The sequence below is a fragment of the Saccoglossus kowalevskii genome, chromosome 8 (genome assembly GCF_978046115.1).
Source record: "Saccoglossus kowalevskii chromosome 8, keSacKowa6.1, whole genome shotgun sequence".
Lineage (NCBI taxonomy): Eukaryota > Metazoa > Hemichordata > Enteropneusta > Harrimaniidae > Saccoglossus > Saccoglossus kowalevskii.
In genome coordinates, this window is record NC_140648.1 from 39,441,680 (window position 1) to 39,464,184 (window position 22,505).

Below are 22,505 nucleotides of genomic sequence, written 5' to 3' on the forward strand. Positions count from 1 at the left end.
ACTAGCCCTAAGATGTGTTGTACAGGCATTACTAGCCCTAAGATGCGTTGTACAGGCATTACTATCCCTAAGATGTGTTGAACAGGCATTACTAGCCCTAAGATGCGTTGTACAGGCATTACTAGCCCTAAGATGCGTTGTACAGGCATTACTAGCCCTAAGATGTGTTGTTCAGGCATTACTAGCCCTAAGATGTGTTGTACAGGCATTACTAGCCCTAAGATGTGTTGTACAGGCATTACTAGCCCTAAGATGTGTTGTACAGGCATTACTAGCCCTAAGATGTGTTGTACAGGCATTACTAGCCCTAAGATGTGTTGTACAGGCATTACTAGCCCTAAGATGCGTTGTACAGGCATTACTAGCCCTAGGATGCGTTGTACAGGCATTACTAGCCCTAAGATGCGTTGTACAGGCATTACTAGCTCTAAGATGTGTTGTACAGGCATTACTAGCCCTAAGATGCGTTGTACAGGCATTACTAGCCCTAAGATGCGTTGTACAGGCATTACTGGCCCTAAGATGTGTTGTACAGGCATTACTAGCCCTAAGATGCGTTGTACAGGCATTACTGGCCCTAAGATGCGTTGTACAGGCATTACTAGCCCTAAGATGCGTTGTACAGGCATTACTAGCCCTAAGATGTGTTGTACAGGCATTACTAGCCCTAAGATGTGTTGTACAGGCATTACTAGCCCTAAGATGCGTTGTACAGGCATTACTGGCCCTAAGATGCGTTGTACAGGCATTACTAGCCCTAAGATGCGTTGTACAGGCATTACTAGCCCTAAGATGCGTTGTACAGGCATTACTAGCCCTAAGATGTGTTGTACAGGCATTACTAGCCCTAAGATGCGTTGTACAGGCATTACTAGACCGAAGATGCGTTGTACAGGCATTACTAGCCCTAAGATGCGTTGTACAGGCATTACAAGCCCCAAGATGTGTTGTACAGGCATTACTAGCCCTGAGATGTGTTGTACAGGCATTACTAGCCCTAAGATGCGTTGTACAGGCATTACTAGCCCTAAGATGCGTTGTACAGGCATTACTAGCCCTAAGATGCGTTGTACAGGCATTACTAGCCCTAAGATGCGTTGTACAGGCATCACTAGCCCTAAGATGCGTTATACAGGCATTACTAGCCCTAAGATGCGTTGTACAGGCATCACTAGCCCTAAGATGCGTTGTACAGGCATTACTAGCCCTAAGATGCGTTGTACAGGCATTACTAGCCCTAAGATGCGTTGTACAGGCATTACTGGCCCTAAGATGTGTTGTACAGGCATTACTGGCCCTAAGATGCGTTGTACAGGCATTACTAGCCCTAAGATGCGTTGTACAGGCATTACTGGCCCTAAGATGTGTTGTACAGGCATTACTGGCCCTAAGATGCGTTGTACAGGCATTACTAGCCCTAAGATGCGTTGTACAGGCATTACTAGCCCTAAGATGCGTTGTACAGGCATTACTAGCCCTAAGATGCGTTGTACAGGCATTACTAGCCCTAAGATGTGTTGTATAGGCATTACTAGCCCTAAGATGTGTTGTACAGGCATTACTAGCCCTAAGATGCGTTGTACAGGCATTACTATCCCTAAGATGTGTTGAACAGGCATTACTAGCCCTAAGATGCGTTGTACAGGCATTACTAGCCCTAAGATGCGTTGTACAGGCATTACTAGCCCTAAGATGTGTTGTACAGGCATTACTAGCCCTAAGATGTGTTGTACAGGCATTACTAGCCCTAAGATGTGTTGTACAGGCATTACTAGCCCTAAGATGTGTTGTACAGGCATTACTAGCCCTAAGATGCGTTGTACAGGCATTACTAGCCCGAAGATGCGTTGTACAGGCATTACTAGCCCTAAGATGCGTTGTACAGGCATTACTAGCCCGAAGATGCGTTGTACAGGCATTACTAGCCCTAAGATGCGTTGTACAGGCATTACTAGCCCCAAGATGTGTTGTACAGGCATTACTAGCCCCAAGATGTGTTGTACAGGCATTACTAGCCCTAAGATGCGTTGTACAGGCATTACAAGCCCCAAGATGTGTTGTACAGGCATTACTAGCCCTGAGATGTGTTGTACAGGCATTACTAGCCCTAAGATGCGTTGTACAGGCATTACTAGCCCTAAGATGTGTTGTACAGGCATTACTAGCCCTAAGATGCGTTGTACAGGCATTACTAGCCCTAAGATGCGTTGTACAGGCATTACTAGCCCTAAGATGCGTTGTACAGGCATTACTAGCCCTAAGATGCGTTGTACAGGCATCACTAGCCCTAAGATGCGTTGTACAGGCATTACTAGCCCTAAGATGCGTTGTACAGGCATCACTAGCCCTAAGATGCGTTGTACAGGCATTACTAGCCCTAAGATGCGTTGTACAGGCATTACTAGCCCTAAGATGCGTTGTACAGGCATTACTGGCCCTAAGATGTGTTGTACAGGCATTACTGGCCCTAAGATGCGTTGTACAGGCATTACTAGCCCTAAGATGCGTTGTACAGGCATTACTAGCCCTAAGATGCGTTGTACAGGCATTACTAGCCCTAAGATGCGTTGTACAGGCATTACTAGCCCTAAGATGTGTTGTATAGGCATTACTAGCCCTAAGATGTGTTGTACAGGCATTACTAGCCCTAAGATGCGTTGTACAGGCATTACTATCCCTAAGATGTGTTGAACAGGCATTACTAGCCCTAAGATGCGTTGTACAGGCATTACTAGCCCTAAGATGCGTTGTACAGGCATTACTAGCCCTAAGATGTGTTGTACAGGCATTACTAGCCCTAAGATGTGTTGTACAGGCATTACTAGCCCTAAGATGCGTTGTACAGGCATTACTAGCCCTAAGATGTGTTGTACAGGCATTACTAGCCCTAAGATGCGTTGTACAGGCATTACTAGCCCTAAGATGCGTTGTACAGGCATTACTAGCCCTAAGATGCGTTGTACAGGCATTACTAGCCCCAAGATGTGTTGTACAGGCATTACTAGCCCTAAGATGTGTTGTACAGGCATTACTAGCCCTAAGATGCGTTGTACAGGCATTACTAGCCCTAAGATGTGTTGTACAGGCATTACTAGCCCTAAGATGCGTTGTACAGGCATTACTAGCCCTAAGATGCGTTGTACAGGCATTACTAGCCCTAAGATGCGTTGTACAGGCATTACTAGCCCTAAGATGCGTTGTACAGGCATCACTAGCCCTAAGATGCGTTGTACAGGCATTACTAGCCCTAAGATGCGTTGTACAGGCATTACTAGCCCTAAGATGCGTTGTACAGGCATTACTGGCCCTAAGATGTGTTGTACAGGCATTACTGGCCCTAAGATGCGTTGTACAGGCATTACAAGCCCCAAGATGTGTTGTACAGGCATTACTAGCCCTGAGATGTGTTGTACAGGCATTACTAGCCCTAAGATGCGTTGTACAGGCATTACTAGCCCTAAGATGCGTTGTACAGGCATTACTAGCCCTAAGATGCGTTGTACAGGCATTACTAGCCCTAAGATGCGTTGTACAGGCATCACTAGCCCTAAGATGCGTTATACAGGCATTACTAGCCCTAAGATGCGTTGTACAGGCATCACTAGCCCTAAGATGCGTTGTACAGGCATTACTAGCCCTAAGATGCGTTGTACAGGCATTACTAGCCCTAAGATGCGTTGTACAGGCATTACTGGCCCTAAGATGTGTTGTACAGGCATTACTGGCCCTAAGATGCGTTGTACAGGCATTACTAGCCCTAAGATGCGTTGTACAGGCATTACTGGCCCTAAGATGTGTTGTACAGGCATTACTGGCCCTAAGATGCGTTGTACAGGCATTACTAGCCATAAGATGCGTTGTACAGGCATTACTAGCCCTAAGATGCGTTGTACAGGCATTACTAGCCCTAAGATGCGTTGTACAGGCATTACTAGCCCTAAGATGTGTTGTATAGGCATTACTAGCCCTAAGATGTGTTGTACAGGCATTACTAGCCCTAAGATGCGTTGTACAGGCATTACTATCCCTAAGATGTGTTGAACAGGCATTACTAGCCCTAAGATGCGTTGTACAGGCATTACTAGCCCTAAGATGCGTTGTACAGGCATTACTAGCCCTAAGATGTGTTGTACAGGCATTACTAGCCCTAAGATGTGTTGTACAGGCATTACTAGCCCTAAGATGTGTTGTACAGGCATTACTAGCCCTAAGATGTGTTGTACAGGCATTACTAGCCCTAAGATGCGTTGTACAGGCATTACTAGCCCGAAGATGCGTTGTACAGGCATTACTAGCCCTAAGATGCGTTGTACAGGCATTACTAGCCCCAAGATGTGTTGTACAGGCATTACTAGCCCTAAGATGTGTTGTACAGGCATTACTAGCCCTAAGATGCGTTGTACAGGCATTACAAGCCCCAAGATGTGTTGTACAGGCATTACTAGCCCTGAGATGTGTTGTACAGGCATTACTAGCCCTAAGATGCGTTGTACAGGCATTACTAGCCCTAAGATGTGTTGTACAGGCATTACTAGCCCTAAGATGCGTTGTACAGGCATTACTAGCCCTAAGATGCGTTGTACAGGCATTACTAGCCCTAAGATGCGTTGTACAGGCATTACTAGCCCTAAGATGCGTTGTACAGGCATCACTAGCCCTAAGATGCGTTGTACAGGCATTACTAGCCCTAAGATGCGTTGTACAGGCATCACTAGCCCTAAGATGCGTTGTACAGGCATTACTAGCCCTAAGATGCGTTGTACAGGCATTACTAGCCCTAAGATGCGTTGTACAGGCATTACTGGCCCTAAGATGTGTTGTACAGGCATTACTGGCCCTAAGATGCGTTGTACAGGCATTACTAGCCCTAAGATGCGTTGTACAGGCATTACTAGCCCTAAGATGCGTTGTACAGGCATTACTAGCCCTAAGATGCGTTGTACAGGCATTACTAGCCCTAAGATGTGTTGTATAGGCATTACTAGCCCTAAGATGTGTTGTACAGGCATTACTAGCCCTAAGATGCGTTGTACAGGCATTACTATCCCTAAGATGTGTTGAACAGGCATTACTAGCCCTAAGATGCGTTGTACAGGCATTACTAGCCCTAAGATGCGTTGTACAGGCATTACTAGCCCTAAGATGTGTTGTACAGGCATTACTAGCCCTAAGATGCGTTGTACAGGCATTACTAGCCCTAAGATGTGTTGTACAGGCATTACTAGCCCTAAGATGCGTTGTACAGGCATTACTAGCCCTAAGATGCGTTGTACAGGCATTACTAGCCCTAAGATGCGTTGTACAGGCATTACTAGCCCCAAGATGTGTTGTACAGGCATTACTAGCCCTAAGATGTGTTGTACAGGCATTACTAGCCCTAAGATGCGTTGTACAGGCATTACTAGCCCTAAGATGTGTTGTACAGGCATTACTAGCCCTAAGATGCGTTGTACAGGCATTACTAGCCCTAAGATGCGTTGTACAGGCATTACTAGCCCTAAGATGCGTTGTACAGGCATTACTAGCCCTAAGATGCGTTGTACAGGCATCACTAGCCCTAAGATGCGTTGTACAGGCATTACTAGCCCTAAGATGCGTTGTACAGGCATTACTAGCCCTAAGATGCGTTGTACAGGCATTACTGGCCCTAAGATGTGTTGTACAGGCATTACTGGCCCTAAGATGCGTTGTACAGGCATTACTGGCCCTAAGATGCGTTGTACAGGCATTACTGGCCCTAAGATGCGTTGTACAGGCATTACTAGCCCTAAGATGTGTTGTACAGGCATTACTAGCCCTAAGATGCGTTGTACAGGCATTACTAGCCCTAAGATGTGTTGTACAGGCATTACTAGCCCTAAGATGTGTTGTACAGGCATAACTAACCCTAAGATGTGTTGTACAGGCATTACTAGCCCTAAGATGCGTTGTACAGGCATTACTAGCCCTAAGATGCGCTGTACAGGCATTACTAGCCCTAAAATGTGTTGTACAGGCATTACTAGCCCTAAGATGTGTTGTACAGGCATTACTAGCCGTAATATGCGTTGTACAGGCATTACTAGCCCTAAGATGCGTTGTACAGGCATTACTAGCCCTAAGATGCGTTGTACAGGCATTACTATCCCTAGGATGTGTTGAAAAGGCATTACTAGCCCTAAGATGCGTTGTACAGGCATTACTAGCCCTAAGATGTGTTGTACAGGCATTACTAGCCCTAAGATGCGTTGTACAGGCATTACTAGCCCTAAGATGCGTTGTACAGGCATTACTAGCCCTAAGATGTGTTGTACAGGCATTACTAGCCCTAAGATGTGTTGTACAGGCATTACTAGCCGTAAGATGCGTTGTACAGGCATTACTGGCCCTAAGATGTGTTGTACAGGCATTACTAGCCCTAAGATGCGTTGTACAGGCATTACTAGCCCTAAGATGTGTTGTACAGGCATTACTAGCCCTAAGATGCGTTGTACAGGCATTACTAGCCCTAAGATGCGTTGTACAGGCATTACTAGCCCTAAGATGCGTTGTACAGGCATTACTAGCCCTAAGATGCGTTGTACAGGCATCACTAGCCCTAAGATGCGTTGTACAGGCATTACTAGCCCTAAGATGCGTTGTACAGGCATTACTAGCCCTAAGATGCGTTGTACAGGCATTACTGGCCCTAAGATGTGTTGTACAGGCATTACTGGCCCTAAGATGCGTTGTACAGGCATTACTGGCCCTAAGATGCGTTGTACAGGCATTACTGGCCCTAAGATGCGTTGTACAGGCATTACTAGCCCTAAGATGTGTTGTACAGGCATTACTAGCCCTAAGATGCGTTGTACAGGCATTACTAGCCCTAAGATGTGTTGTACAGGCATTACTAGCCCTAAGATGTGTTGTACAGGCATAACTAACCCTAAGATGTGTTGTACAGGCATTACTAGCCCTAAGATGCGTTGTACAGGCATTACTAGCCCTAAGATGCGCTGTACAGGCATTACTAGCCCTAAAATGTGTTGTACAGGCATTACTAGCCCTAAGATGTGTTGTACAGGCATTACTAGCCGTAATATGCGTTGTACAGGCATTACTAGCCCTAAGATGCGTTGTACAGGCATTACTAGCCCTAAGATGCGTTGTACAGGCATTACTATCCCTAGGATGTGTTGAAAAGGCATTACTAGCCCTAAGATGCGTTGTACAGGCATTACTAGCCCTAAGATGTGTTGTACAGGCATTACTAGCCCTAAGATGCGTTGTACAGGCATTACTAGCCCTAAGATGCGTTGTACAGGCATTACTAGCCCTAAGATGTGTTGTACAGGCATTACTAGCCCTAAGATGTGTTGTACAGGCATTACTAGCCGTAAGATGCGTTGTACAGGCATTACTGGCCCTAAGATGCGTTGTACAGGCATTACTAGCCCTAAGATGCGTTGTACAGGCATTACTAGCCCTAAGATGTGTTGTACAGGCATTACTAGCCCTAAGATGTGTTGTACAGGCATTACTAGCCCTAAGATGCGTTGTACAGGCATTACTAGCCCTAAGATGCGCTGTACAGGCATTACTATCCCTAAGATGCGTTGTACAGGCATTACTAGCCCTAAGATGTGTTGTACAGGCATTACTAGCCCTAAGATGTGTTGTACAGGCATTACTAGCCCTAAGATGCGTTGTACAGGCATTACTAGCCCTAAGATGCGTTGTACAGGCATTACTAGCCCTAAGATGCGTTGTACAGGCATTACTAGCCCTAAGATGCGTTGTACAGGCATTACTAGCCCTAAGATGTGTTGTACAGGCATTACTAGCCCTAAGATGCGTTGTACAGGCATTACTAGCCCTAAGATGCGTTGTACAGGCATTACTAGCCCTAAGATGCGTTGTACAGGCATTACTAGCCCTAAGATGCGTTGTACAGGCATTACTAGCCCTAAGATGTGTTGTACAGGCATTACTAGCCCTAAGATGCGTTGTACAGGCATTACTAGCCCTAAGATGTGTTGTACAGGCATTACTAGCCCTAAGATGTGTTGTACAGGCATTACTAGCCCTAAGATGCGTTGTACAGGCATTACTAGCCCTAAGATGCGTTGTACAGGCATTACTAGCCCTAAGATGTGTTGTACAGGCATTACTAGCCCTAAGATGTGTTGTACAGGCATTACTAGCCCTAAGATGTGTTGTACAGGCATTACTAGCCCTAAGATGTGTTGTATAGGCATTACTAGCCCTAAGATGTGTTGTACAGGCATTACTAGCCCTAAGATGCGTTGTACAGGCATTACTAGCCCTAAGATGCGTTGTACAGGCATTACTAGCCCTAAGATGTGTTGTACAGGCATTACTAGCCCTAAGATGCGTTGTACAGGCATTACTAGCCCTAAGATGTGTTGTACAGGCATTACTAGCCCTAAGATGTGTTGTACAGGCATTACTAGCCCTAAGATGCGTTGTACAGGCATTACTAGCCCTAAGATGCGTTGTACAGGCATTACTAGCCCTAAGATGCGTTGTACAGGCATTACTAGCCCTAACTATTGACATACCAGACTGACACAGTTTAGTGCTATTCACCAGAGGCTCACTTTTCCTGTTGTGATAAAACAACATCAACAATCTATTTCAACATAGGGTATAGTGAAACCTGTCAAAATGAACAGACAATTCTTCACTTAACAGTTTGCTTCACACATGGGGGTATATGATGTATCTAAGAAACCAAGGTTAATGTTTATTATTATACATCTGTCACCGTAAGGCGATAAGTTACAGCATGCTGTAATTTTGGGGTATTTTACAGGGTATTTTCATCCTACCGTACAAGTAAATGCAGCAGCCTTTAATAATAATCGAAGAATGCTTAGAAAGAACTCCCATGTGCTGAGAGTATTGGAGACACATTAAAAATAATTCGAAATTACTTGTACTTGATTGAGATAGTGATGGAAAAGCTGAAAACTAATAATGCAAATCAGAAAATTAATATGAACAGATTTGAATGTAAAACTAATGAGGTCTGCGCAATCTATGTACCATCTATGTACTAAGTTTTATTATGAATTATTATGCTAATTAGGGAATTAATATAAACAGATTTTAACCCCAAACTAATCAGGTTTGTACATTGTTCTAGAGCATCTTTGTACCAAGTTTCATTGAAATGGAATAATTAGTACTTTAGATATCAGTGTGATAGCTTAAAAGTGGTTAATTATGCAAATCAGTAATTAATATGTACAGATTTTAACCCACAATTATCCAGGTCTGTCTATTGTCCTACAGCATCCATGTACAAAGTTTCATTGACATGTGATGATTAGTACTTGAGAAATCAGTGTGAAAGCTGAAAATTTATTAATTATGCAAATTAGGTAATTAATATGCACAATTATTTACCCTAAAACTAATCAGGTCTCTGGATAGTTCTAAAGGATCTATGTACCAAGTTTCATTGAAATGTTATGCTTAGGGACGACGTCAAAAGATCGATGTCGGATAAAAAACTTAATTCCTTTAGTTTTTTTCCAAAGCCCCCTACCCCCCACTGAAACTTAATCGATAAATATTGGTCATGGCGTCAGACTACATTCCCCATTAAATACAAATTGATAATCGGACAGTAGTATTGCATAGCAGTTGGTTGTCGGTTGGGTGTAAAAACATTTTACAAATGCACCTCATTTGACGCACAGATTTACATTCGAACCAAACCATTTTTCTGTTTTTCCTATTTCGGTTATTTCTGTTCATGATTGAATAGAAAAAAAACCAACTACAAATACTCCAAGATTTTTTTGACTTCATTAAAAAATAAAATCGTTTTTGTAGGATGGAAACTTTTTGAGCTCAAAACCCCCCACCCCCAAACTAAAGGAAATAAGTTTTTTTATCCGTCATCGATCTTTTGACGTCGTCCCTTACTACTTGAAATATCAAAAGCTGAAAATTAATTAATTATGCAAATTAGGTAATTAATATGCCCCGATATTACCCTAAAAAACTATCAGGTCTGTACAGTGTCCTATGACATCTATGTACCAAGTTTCATTGAAATGTGATGATTAGTACTTGAGATATCAGTGGAAAAAACGAAAATTGACTAATCATTATGCAAATTAGGTAATTTGTAATTTTTACCAAAAACTGATCAAAACCTAGTATTAGTTTAGAGCATCTATGTACCAAGTTTCATCAAAATCCAATGAGTGGCTGTTTAGATATCAGTGGAACAGTTATAAAACAGCTAAAATTAGCTAAGGATCATGCAAATTAGGTAATTAATATGTATGGATTTTTACCAAAAACTAATCAAATCTGCACACAAGTTCAGAGCATCTATATACAAAGTTTCATCAAAATCCAATGAGTGGGGTTTGACAGGACTCCACACAAAGAAGTTCGCTGATTCTTTCGCTTTCTATCCTTGGAAGGAAAAGATGTATAATAACAAGATTATAAGGATACCTCAAAGTATGCACTCTGACAGAACTTCGTCGTATCGACCTCCGCTGCACATCGGTCGATACTTCTTTGTGTATACTTTGAGGTATCCTCGTAGTAATCTCATATTACATCATCACATGTATTAATTTGACAGGACAATGAAATAGCAAACAATCTGGAATCATTGAGGCACACAACGAATGTTCCAGAGTACACATGCATGCCATTCCTGCAAAACACAAATTGACAGAAAATTTCTCACAATACATCATCTACCTTCCCTAATTTATTTGCAAATCAAGTAATACCACACATAGTTGTAAACTGAAATCAAACTTTCACCTAAAATATTTTTTTTCTTTCACAAGATGACAAAAAAACTTGACAGTTACCCAGACAACTACATTGTATGCCCAATATAATATTATAAGTGGAGTAAACATGACATAACTAGAAGGGTACTAGTACTAAAAATATAGAGAAACTCTAATACATTATTCAAGTATTAGTAAAATCTGTATATCAGGATTTCACGTATTAACACAATGCATGTAAGAAGCTGTAATCCAGTGACTCGCACATTAGCATCTACATCAATCTAATATACACACACCCCAGCATCGCCTCTAATTTACATATGAATACCAAATTTTAGTCAGTAATGTGCATTTCTACATCACTGCCAAATTTGCAACATAATCAAGTCAATTTTCACAGTGTAGAAAACTGAAAAAAGGTAAAGTTAGTCGACAGATTGCATGCAAATAACCGGTACAGGTATCCTAGTGATACAACTCAAACAAGCATCACCAAAACGATTATCAGACATGGTCAAATTATAGTTCAAATGGAAAATAGAAAACAATGACCAACTCAAATTGGCCAGTTTTATTGTCAACATTTGCATTTGAGCTTATTTGATGTCTACTGTATGTACCGGGTATATAAGATATTTGTCTAACTAAGCATTGAAGTATAAGCATGGTGTTTTTACTGAGTTGTATGTGCAACTTGATAGATACATGTACCGATATAAGCATGCAAGATGGAACCACAGGTTGTAGCTGTAATATAGGTAAATACTCAAATACAAAATAAATTGTTTATCGATACATTACTGATAAGGTAAATAGTGAAAGTTTTATTCAAAGTACATAAAACAAGAGATTATGAAGAAACATTTTTTGATCTTCACAGATGTTACTGACCATTCACAGCAAGTACTATTATATCAAACATGAGATCAGCATTTGGAGGTATCGTGAGATGTATGTTAAGGAAATAACACTATACCTGAAATTAAAACAATTATTTTTAATCATAGAAAATCATACCTCAAAAATTATGAACAAATAAAAATAATTATGTTAAAAAAATTTTAGAATACAAAATCATGATGAAATCTTTTCAGAGCAAAAATCAGTGAAATCTGTGATATATACATGGTGTATTTGAAGAAAAGCAAATAATCTGTCAAAATAAATCACCGGGATTTTTACAATGTTGGTTGACATTTATTCACAAGAATAAAATACATTTTACCAGTTACCATCCTGACAGCTGTTAAAACTCTGTTTAAAGTACAATAGTTGTCGCACAGCACAGGTTTGAGTTTCATGTAAACAATTACTACGTTCACATTACGGGATCTCGGCACGTGCCGAAATTTTTAATCCTTTGTGTTTGCAGAGGGATTACAGCAGTTGTGTTCATGTTATTCGGTACCCAGTGAGGGCCGACACGACTCGTGCCGAAATCACACCCTCATTCGTCTATCTATTATTTGACCCAAACGTGGAAAACAATACGCATATCATGATAATAATTGCTATATTGAAATTATATCCATCTGTTGTTATGGTATTTATTGCGGGAAGATTCGTGAAGAAGGTTCGAAAAAACAATTAAAAACAATTTTTTCACGTCTATGTAGTATTGCAAGAAAATAGCGCTTGCAGTAACATATAAATATGCGTCGCTGACGACGGTTTGCATTCATTTCATTCATTACTACAGCATCCGACCATAGACTAGTATATCTGCATTTCCTGTCATCGTCATTTCATACTAGTATGATTCAGCACATATATTACCACCGAGGGCGTGATTTCGGCTCGTGCAGAGTGTTCAGGCAGCAAATCTCGGCACGTGCCGAGTTTCGGTCCCAAGTATCTATCGGGGTCGAGATGAAGTATTTTTCGGCACATGCCGACTCGGTCCCGACCGTTCACACACAAGTTTCGGCACGTGCCGACTCGGTCCAGAGTCTCGGCACGTGCCGAGATCTCTAACGTGAACGCAACTAATGTATTTAAATACTTTGTATACGCCACTATGCATTGCTATGGGTCCAATATCGAACATGACACAGCATGATGACTATCGTCTTTTAATGTTCTTTGGATATCTTAAAAATGTAATCACTCCCTTAAAGGGGAACTGCTCAATCCCATGGATTGCACCAAGGAATCATGGGACACTATTGTTTATGTTGTTTACAAAGTTAATCTATCATTTGTTATCCATTGTAATTTTAATCCAGAAAGTAAATTTGTTGTGAGATTAGGCTTAACTGGAAGTGCCCCTTTAAACATCCAGTTTTCCAGTGAAATCAACAATGTTGACAACAATGTACTCTGACTTTGATAATCATGAAAATCATGCGATCACCAATACTCGTAATATGTTAGGAAATGTTGGCAGTACAACACAGCATTCTGATAAGTTAATGGAGGGGGGGGGGGGCAAGGGTTATTTTCGTTCAACGTAATTGCAATATTTGTTTGTTTGTACAACGTAAATTGAAAAAAATAAATTCCGCAATTCTGTAATCACAGGCTAGATGTACAACGTAATCAATCAAATATTTTTTTCTTACACTGTAGAAATGTGTCATTTTTTTTGATACGTACAAGAATTTTCTAGGTTTTCTTTTTTAATTTTCAATAAAATGTAAAATAACCTTTATTTTCTCTGTAAACACTCAATTTTTTTCCCTTGTAAATTGTAAAAAGCCCTTTTTATTTCCCGTAAAACTGTACCAGCTACCTCCCTTGCCCCCCTCTTAATGGTATTTTCGACCAATCAGATAAAAGGACATGGGTCAAATTATGTGTGAGAAAACACGAAAGATCTGAAAACCATGTATTCTAAGAACCTGACCAATCTAAAAAACTAATAACTTAAATGTATATAAAATTTTGGATTTTTTTCAGCATGCTCATAGCATATAAGTAATGTGTGTTTGATCTAGGGAATTATTTTGAGGTGACATTTTAACATTACTTTGAACCTCAGCCATTTAATTTATTGTCAAAAAGGATATCCCCAAGCAGGAAAACCATGCTGTCCATAACCTTTGAAGCCAGCAATGAGTAACATGGCCCTTTCTCCCCTCATCATCGATAAACAACCTTCATCCCATCCTACAGAAGAAAAAAAAAGTCAATATGCTTACTGATAACAGCAATGTATTTTTCATCCAAGTTATGACATGACAGTCTTTGTTGTTTTTAATGCAAGAGTACATGTATATTGGAGTGTATGGGTACATGATACATGCATCTCTTAAAATTTATTACATTAAAGGTATGTGCGAGACACAGGTGGATACGAACGGACGTAGTCATTCTGTAAATCCCCATTTTCCAACATTGGAACAGCATTCATCAAAACAAAATGACCACCAGTCAGCCATTTTGAATTGGAACTAAAAACAAATGGCATGGCAAATGGTATCATTACTTCCAGAATCTTGTCTTGGACGTCCATTTATATATCACCACTAGATCAACTTATTCGTCTTCATAGTGTTAATTTCTATCAATATGCTGATGACAACCAACTCTACCTCGCCTTCTCATACTCTGATACACCGTCTTCAGTCAGCATAATTGAAAGTACAGCTCGTGACATTAAATCATAGATGTCATGCCACAAATTAAAGTTAAATGATGATAAATGAGGCTCTTCAAATTAGATCACCATTTAACTGCATTTTTTTTGTCCAATAAAGAATATTCTCATTGGTTCCAGCGTTATCCAACTCACTGAGATGGCAAGAAACATCAAGGTCATCTTTGATCATCATCACAGCTTCAAGAAGCACATATCTGCAACATGTCGGCCTATATACTTTCACCTACGTAAAATTGGTCACATACGACACTCTGTCTCCAAAAATACATGTACAATAATTATTCATGCATTAATATTTTCATAACTTGACTACAGCAATTCACTTCTATTTGGACTACCAGAGAACACTACAAAGTCACTACAACATGTCCAAAACACAGCAGCAAGAATTGTGACACACAAAGAAACGTGACCATATAACATCGATTCCACAAGATTTGCATTGGCTACCAGTGAAACTCAGAATTGAATACAAGATGCTACTAAACACATACAAAGCACTGGATGTCACCTTGTGAACTTCATTCAACAAATAAGGAACTCTTACATGAACCAAAATATAAATCAGAATCATTCGGCAAACGTTCTTCCCCATGTGCTGCACCACAGCTTCGGAACACATTGCCACTTGAACTATGCAAGTCATCAATATTGAACATTTTCAAGACTCAACTAAAGACTCATCTTTTTAGTAAAGCTTTTAACAACTACCTGTAGTCATCTCTATGTACAGCGCCATTGAACATTACTTTGTTTTTGATACTGGCGCTTTATAAATTATGTATTATTATTATTATGTACAACTGAGATTCAGTTCCAAAATGGCAGAAATGCTTGATTTTGATGAATAGGTACAATATGTCCCCAATGAGAAAATACCTCAGACAAGTAGGCAGGAGTGACCCCAATAAAGTTGTGCAATGACACAGACAAGTAGTCAAACAATGTCCTTCATGAGATATGTCACAGATGTCATATTTGAATGTCCCAAGTGAGATATGACATTGCACAGACAAGAAGACGGAATGTGCTCAATGATCTCCAGCCTATGCTGTGTCTTCCACAAAACAAAGTTGATATTGTTCTGTACGATATTAGCTATGTTCACAATGTTCTTGCCATATCATAAAACTTGTAAGGTAGTTTATATGGTTGTTAAAATAATACATGTAATTACAAATATTATCTAGTTACAAACACAAAATGAACAAATCTGAGGTTCACCCAAGGTAGCTACATATCAAGATATCTAAGCAATTAGAAGTTTTTGAGTAGTTGAAAATAGAATTGATGACACATGACAGGCAATAATGGAACATCAAACAATCACCTATGTGAACAGCTCTGTCCTGTCATTTTCTATGAGAGACAATGAAGAAACATCAAGTGACAATCACATATTTGAACAGCTCTGTTGCCAAAGAATAACGAGATAATGACACTGACCTGCAATGACCTTTCCTACTCCAACTTGGAATGTAAATGGTGTTTGACCAGGATCTGTTGTGCTATAAATAATCAAGTAAAATTTACATTTACAGTTTTTCGTATATTAATATACACATTTAGGCATATATGAATATAAATTAGCTAAAGTAAAGTACCAGTTTATCATGAATTTGACTTTCTTCAGACATTTGGACAACTTGGATGATGGGTGTTTGTCGATAGTGTTCACTTTTGTGAAACTTTTCTCATTACTGTGGACATTTTGCCCAAACATGAAGTGTAGGGTGGCATATTGCATCGTGCAGTGTGTAACTTCTCATGTAGAAATCTCGCATCACATAAACAAACATGACATGCATTAGATGAAATACTGATTGCTAGTCTATTTATTACTTGTCTGAGTCTGATTGTAGGACAAAACAAACCCTGTAAAAAACATCCCTGGACAAAACACCCCAAAATACAGAAGTTGTAGTCACTGAAGTTTAGGCCACCATTTACCATAACACGCAAGTTATATGGAAGTATCTGCAAGTACAGCAGGTGAAATATAAATAGGCTGTATTTCAAACATGCTGAACCTAAAACTTTTCTCAAGGGGGGCAACTGTTCAGGTTTGGTTTTTATAGGGGTTGTTTTGTCTGGAAGCCATTTCAGCACTCAAGATTATGTATAAGCAAAGTCCACATTGGGCCATTCCAGTTTATATCTGAACCCATTTGGAATTCCAGGGTATTTTCCCCATCATACAGTGCTGGAAATCCGACCACATCAACAGGGCGGTTGCAGATATAAACTGGAATGGCCCATTAGCCCTGAGTACAGTCCTGTAGGTTGGCCTCCTTCTGCTGATCATTCGGCCCCAACAGTCCTGAGAAGTTGCATAAACCGAGGATTCGACACCTGCCTACAAATTTATGGCGGAGAACCGTTCTGCAGTTTTCATGATTGTAACCAGCTAAAACATAAATCTACCAATCTAGCGATCACAAATACCTTTTTTGTGGGCGAAAAATGAACCTACAGTACTGGAACGTTGGCGAAAGCAAGTTTTACATCGGTTGACCTTGGAAAATGTCGTTTTGACCGACCCTAGTGGGAAATCTTATGTAATTTCACTTCCAGTTAAGGTATTTAGAATAGTAGACGTATCGACCTGCTTATTTTTTAACTGCAAAGCTGAATGCCTCTTAAATCGCCCAATACATTCCTTCACAATAGTGTTGAATTCCCGGTCTATGCCACTTCTCAGGACTGTGGGGACCGAATGATCAGCGAAAGAAGGCCAATCTACAGGACTGTACTCAGGGCTAAGTCCACATAGTACAATAGTACAAGTAAAACTTATTAATCAGACAGTCTTGAATTGTTTGTATAGAACACGAGTCTATGGTGGTACGCTTAGACGAGAGAGAATTCCGCATAACTAGTCTGAGCTTGCACATAAATTGTAAAAACCTTTGTCTGTTTTTCTTTCTGTTCCTGTCATTAAAAAAAAAATGAATTTCTGAAACTGAGATGATATAAACCTATTTTCCTGTCAAGAACAAAACCGTATATTTTCTCCAGCATAAAGCCAAAAAAAATATTGTCAACACGCCTTGACTGACTCAGTGCCCGACTGATGTTGGTGCTAAACTTGCTAATGAAATTATCATGTTGGTTTCAATACTGTATTTTGTTGAGTAAGAAAAACTCAAAAAATTGACACTAAAAAAAAACAAAACAAAACAAAAAAACCGTACCCTGACGCCCCAACATGAGATACTAACCTCCCAGTACCGACCAAGTCTAATTACGTTGACGCGCGTTTCAAATCAAAATCATGATCTGGCATGGCGCATCCTATAACACTGGGGATCGATAATATATCCGACAAAGTAGACTTCCTCTCGGTTTCTTTCTTTCTTCGATGCGTTCAGTGTTCATGGAAATAATAAACCAGAACTTGTCAGTCGAATTTGACGGTGACGAAAGGCGTAAGAGACAACACAACATTATAACATTAACACAAAGCAGCCGAGTTCTCAAGTTGCCATTGATATAAACTTCGATAATAAAAATACCTCCAAAACTTTTTAGGTGGTGTCGTAATTGACCCAGTGCAATGGACAGTGATAACATCGCCAGGCTTAATAGGTGGCCCACAGCCGGGCTGTATCACTTGCTTAAAAAGACCTTGACTGAGTGGCTGAAATGTGGACTCCATGCTGTACGTACAAATGTATCTGGTTCTATCTTGCTGCTTGTCTTGCATTGACGTATTTTCAAATTCAGATTAGGAATTCAGTATTATATTGAATCGTTATTTTTATAGGCCAAACTTGTTATTTCACTATGCAAATAACGAATAAAATATCACGCTGATTAGTTGTTTAAAAAAAATAGTTATTTAATTGCATTGTTGCGGCATAGATCTAAATCTATTAAATGAATCTTGTTGAATAAAATTACAATCTCAATGTAAATTTAACTTTGCGACCAGTAAAGTAAATTCGTTTGTTTGTTATATGATTACGCACAATGCTGAATATACAAACCTCTCTCGAATGACACTGTTTGTATTTTTAATTCATTCAAATTATTTCCAACGTCTCCCAGAAATAATGTAACTTTGTTAGAATACAAATGTGATCTTGTATTGAACATTTACTCATTGCTTGGTTCAAAAGTGTGATGTGACGTATGACATGAGCGCCCTCTGGAGACAAATACGTGCAACCAGGAAGATAGAATTGTATTAAAATAAGAGGTCGATGTGTTTTGAAGTGTGTACGGGTGTGAAGTATTGCTCAGTGAAAGGTAGTAGTAGTGCAGAACAAAACAGGTAAGATTAAGTTACAATTTGAGATGGACTCATGTAACAGTAGTCTGAATTTAATGTGAAATGATTCTATACCCTAGTATAACGATCATATCATAATAATAACGTGTTTCTATTAGACAAGACACTTCGCGATGGGCGTCTTTAGTGGTCAGTACATAGGTCCTCCAGGACTATCCAAAGACCTTGCATAATTATTTAATTTTCACTGATATCTCGAGTACTAATCACCACCTTAAATGAATCTAAACTATGCAGAAAGCCAATTAGTTGTTGGTATATATTTATGCATATTAATCTCCTAATTTGCATAATTAATCAATTTTCACACTGATGTGAAACTTTGTACATAGGACAATGTACAAATATGATCAGTTTTGGGTTAAAATCTGTTCATATTACTATCGTTTCAGCCATTCTTTGAACGATTATGGTTAACTAAATATTGCTACACTACAGCAAATTATTATCAACATTGTCGGTAAATGTACAGCAGTTACTTCCAATGTTGTTGAAGTTGTTTTGCTACAATAAAGTTTGTTTTGATACATTTGCAACGTACCCAGACTTCTAGTCACTGTCATTGGACCCACAACGCATTTCAACTCGGACCTGATCGGACTGACAGTCATATTGGAATACTTATTCAAAGTAGAGTTTGTTTATTATTGGGATACATGAATTATACCAATATATATATATATATATATATCACAAGCTGAGTTTCATAGTGATGACTTTAATTACAACAGTTTTATCGACTGCCTCACTAGCGAGGCACCATTTTTAATGAATGAACGCACTTCGCGTCCAAATTATGGACGAAGAAAATCAGAAATTGGACTTACCGACAAACTATCGATTCAAACAGTTGGTCATCGACAATCTTCGTTCAACAACACCAGGAGGCATAATAAAGGCAAAACTATATTCATTCTGGATGGGTCATCATCTATGATGAAACCAATCGTGTGACCGACTGCCGGCTAATCTACTGAAGCCAGTAAAATATCAAAGCGGATAAAACTAGACTTTCACTTGGACACACACATGGTTGCTAGATCCGCTATTTTTTGCATATATTATACGCAGTAGACTTTGTCACATCAACCCTTTTCGCTATGTCAGCAAAAGATATTCCTTCTAAATTCAGCTCAACTATTTTTTCGCGAATCGCAGGTGTAGTCAGGAATCCCTGTTTACTGCGCTGTGAATGTGACAGTCCACAGACAACAAGTGCGTGATTGGACAGTGGATCGGCGACTTGAAGTCTGAGTGCGTCGCGAATGTATCAAAACAAACTTGATTGTAGCAAAACAACTTCAACAACATTGGAAGCAATTGCTGTACATTTACCGACAATGTTGATAATAATTTGCTGTAGTGTAGCAATATTTAGTTAACCATAATCGTTCAAAGAATGACTGAAACTATAGTAATACTCTAATTAGCATAATAATTCATAATTTTTTGGTTCTGATAACATTTCAACGAAACTTGGTACATAGATGGTCTGTTACATTGCACAGACCTTATTTTTTTTAACTCAAGTCTGTTCATTTTAATTTTCTGATTTGCATAATTAGTTTTCAGCTTTTCTATCAATATCTCAAGTACAAGCAATTTTGAATTAATTTTTACTGTGTCTCTCTAATACTCTCAGCACACAGGAGTTGTTTCTAAGCTTTCTTTGATTTCAATTAGCATATCAAAATCTTTTATTGAAACACAATATGTTCCATATTCACCAGAAAATAATGTTGCTATGTTTCTAGACACATAACGAACTCAAAACATAATAAGCCGTCCTATCCCGAGTGAAAAAACGTTAAGGACAAAACTGACCAACAACGGGAACCAAAATTTGGGATGTGAAAAATCAACTGCATTTCAAAAACAATATTATATATAGGGTATATAAGAAGAGGGAGCTGTTCTCACAGTTAGTTTTTCTTTTTAAATTATTTTTGTGTCTTAAACCGCAACTCCAGGTATATAAAGGGAAAAATGGTCGCCGGTTTTCAGTATGTAAATGACACTCATTGTATTGGGCTGCTCAGCAAAATCAAAATTTTCGACAATCTTAACGCCTGTGGTGCGTTATTTTCATGTCGCACACAAACATTACATTTGCGATACAATTTCGATGTTAATTTACAAGTTCGGAGCGATGTCAGTGTGATTTCCACGTAAAAGCGACGGGAAGGCATGATTCAAACAGATGTTTTGACTGCTTAAAATGACTGTCATGGGTTTATGCAAATGCAAGGTGTTAATTTTTCAATCTCTAGGTATGTTTATGTAATTACGGAATTGATGATGTAAGTGATATCATAGAGCTAACAAGAAATGATATGCTGTGAGCTGTTTGTCCGGTCACTTTAGGAGTGTTGTCGGGGCCACCAAGCAGCCCGGCTGTACGAGTGCAATTCATACGAGCTGGGATGCGCACGAGAATGGGGGGATTGTCTGTAAACATTCCAATAACTTCCTTAGTGTGTGTGCGCAAAAAAGGACAAAGACGTCCCCAACAATATGTCGAGCATACTTCTCAAATTTAATATATAATGTTCAATTTAAAAGTATATATGTGTCTCGAAATAAATATATTGAAAGATCCCACAAAAAATTTGATGTTCCCTGAAATACATCCCACAGTGAAATGATTGGTGACCGACAAAATTGCGTAAACAAATGTATGCATGTGCGTGTTCAGCACCTTTTTGTAATGTATGAGTCATGCACATACATGTATGCATGTATATAGGGCATCAGGCAACTGGGTATGCCCATGCCACACAGTTGTATCGCTAAGTTTTTGGCTCAACAGACCATAGGTCCGCTTACCTATGGGATGGCTTCCTGTCCTGCGCCTGTCTGTCTATCTATCTGTCTGTGCACGACTTCTTCTCAAAAAACGCCAAACCGTTTGACTCGACTTTTGGTGTGTGGATGCTTTGATGAGTGTAGATGGTAATTTGTTCATGAGAAGTCAATCTGCCAAAAATTATGCAAATTAGCCCCCCAAAACTCTAAAATTTCTTCTATGCTACTATGACACTAAGTGGTCTACAGTGCTGATATTGATAGTGCATGTGCCTTGGGTTGTCCTCTATCAGTTTTGTTAATTTGGTAAGGAAATTTTCAATTTCCTAATTATGGCGAATATTTTAAAATGGTCATTTTCGACTTCTTCTTCAAAACCGGTAGCCTGAATGCTTTGGTACTTGGTGTGTATGTACCTTGTGTTGACGTCTACTAGATTAGTTCATCCAATGGCCATATTTATAATTCTCTAATTTTGGCAAATATTTTTGTCATTTTTGGTTTAAAATGGAATTTAAACTACCGGTAACCACTATTTCCAATGCTTTGGTGTTGGGCATACATGTGTTTATTTTTCCATTGACAACGTTGTTGATTGTCTATTGTGATTGTAATGAAAACATAACCACTCAACATATTTAAATGTGTATAGGCATGATTGATTTTGGTGGAAAATTATGCAAATTGCCTAATTTACATACCAATATTTAGGCTATTTTGGTGATATCTTGAGAACCATTTAATATGTTTTAATAAAACTTGGTGCATAGATGTGTTGGGGCAGTTTCCAGATATAGTTTTTGGTGGAAATTTATGCAAATTATCTAATAGTGAAATCCAAGCTATTTGGGTGCTATTTCAAGAATCATATTTCAACAAAACTTGGTATATACATGTATTACGAATTCAGATAATGTTATGTTATTCTCTCAACATGCTGGAGTTCTTTTTAAGCTCTCTTTGATTCTAATTTTATTGAATATTTCTGTTATTTTTGGAAAAAATTCCACTTTTAGCATTATGCCTTTTGGGGTATTTGTCATATACA

At 39.3% G+C, this 22,505-nt stretch overlaps 2 protein-coding genes across 2 annotated transcripts in view; one reads left to right on the forward strand and one right to left on the reverse strand.

Annotated features, from left to right (window-relative positions):
• Positions 1–13,731: 13,731 nt before the first annotated feature.
• On the reverse strand, positions 13,732–18,064 carry LOC144348757 (uncharacterized). The gene is made up of 3 exons (XM_078007835.2): positions 17,874–18,064; positions 15,805–15,866; positions 13,732–13,865 (listed from the first exon to the last, which is right to left on the reverse strand). Exons 1-3 carry the CDS (start codon positions 18,062–18,064, stop codon positions 13,753–13,755), a joined length of 366 nt encoding a protein of 121 aa, XP_077863961.2. The 3' UTR covers positions 13,732–13,752.
• A 428-nt stretch (positions 18,065–18,492) lies between these two features.
• LOC102810061 (charged multivesicular body protein 6-A-like) overlaps positions 18,493–22,505 on the forward strand; it is a 34,412-nt gene continuing 30,399 nt past the window's right edge. Inside the window, exon 1 of the mRNA XM_085502597.1 lies at positions 18,493–18,634. The gene's annotated coding sequence lies outside the window, so the exon portion shown is untranslated. The remainder of the gene's footprint in view (positions 18,635–22,505) is intronic.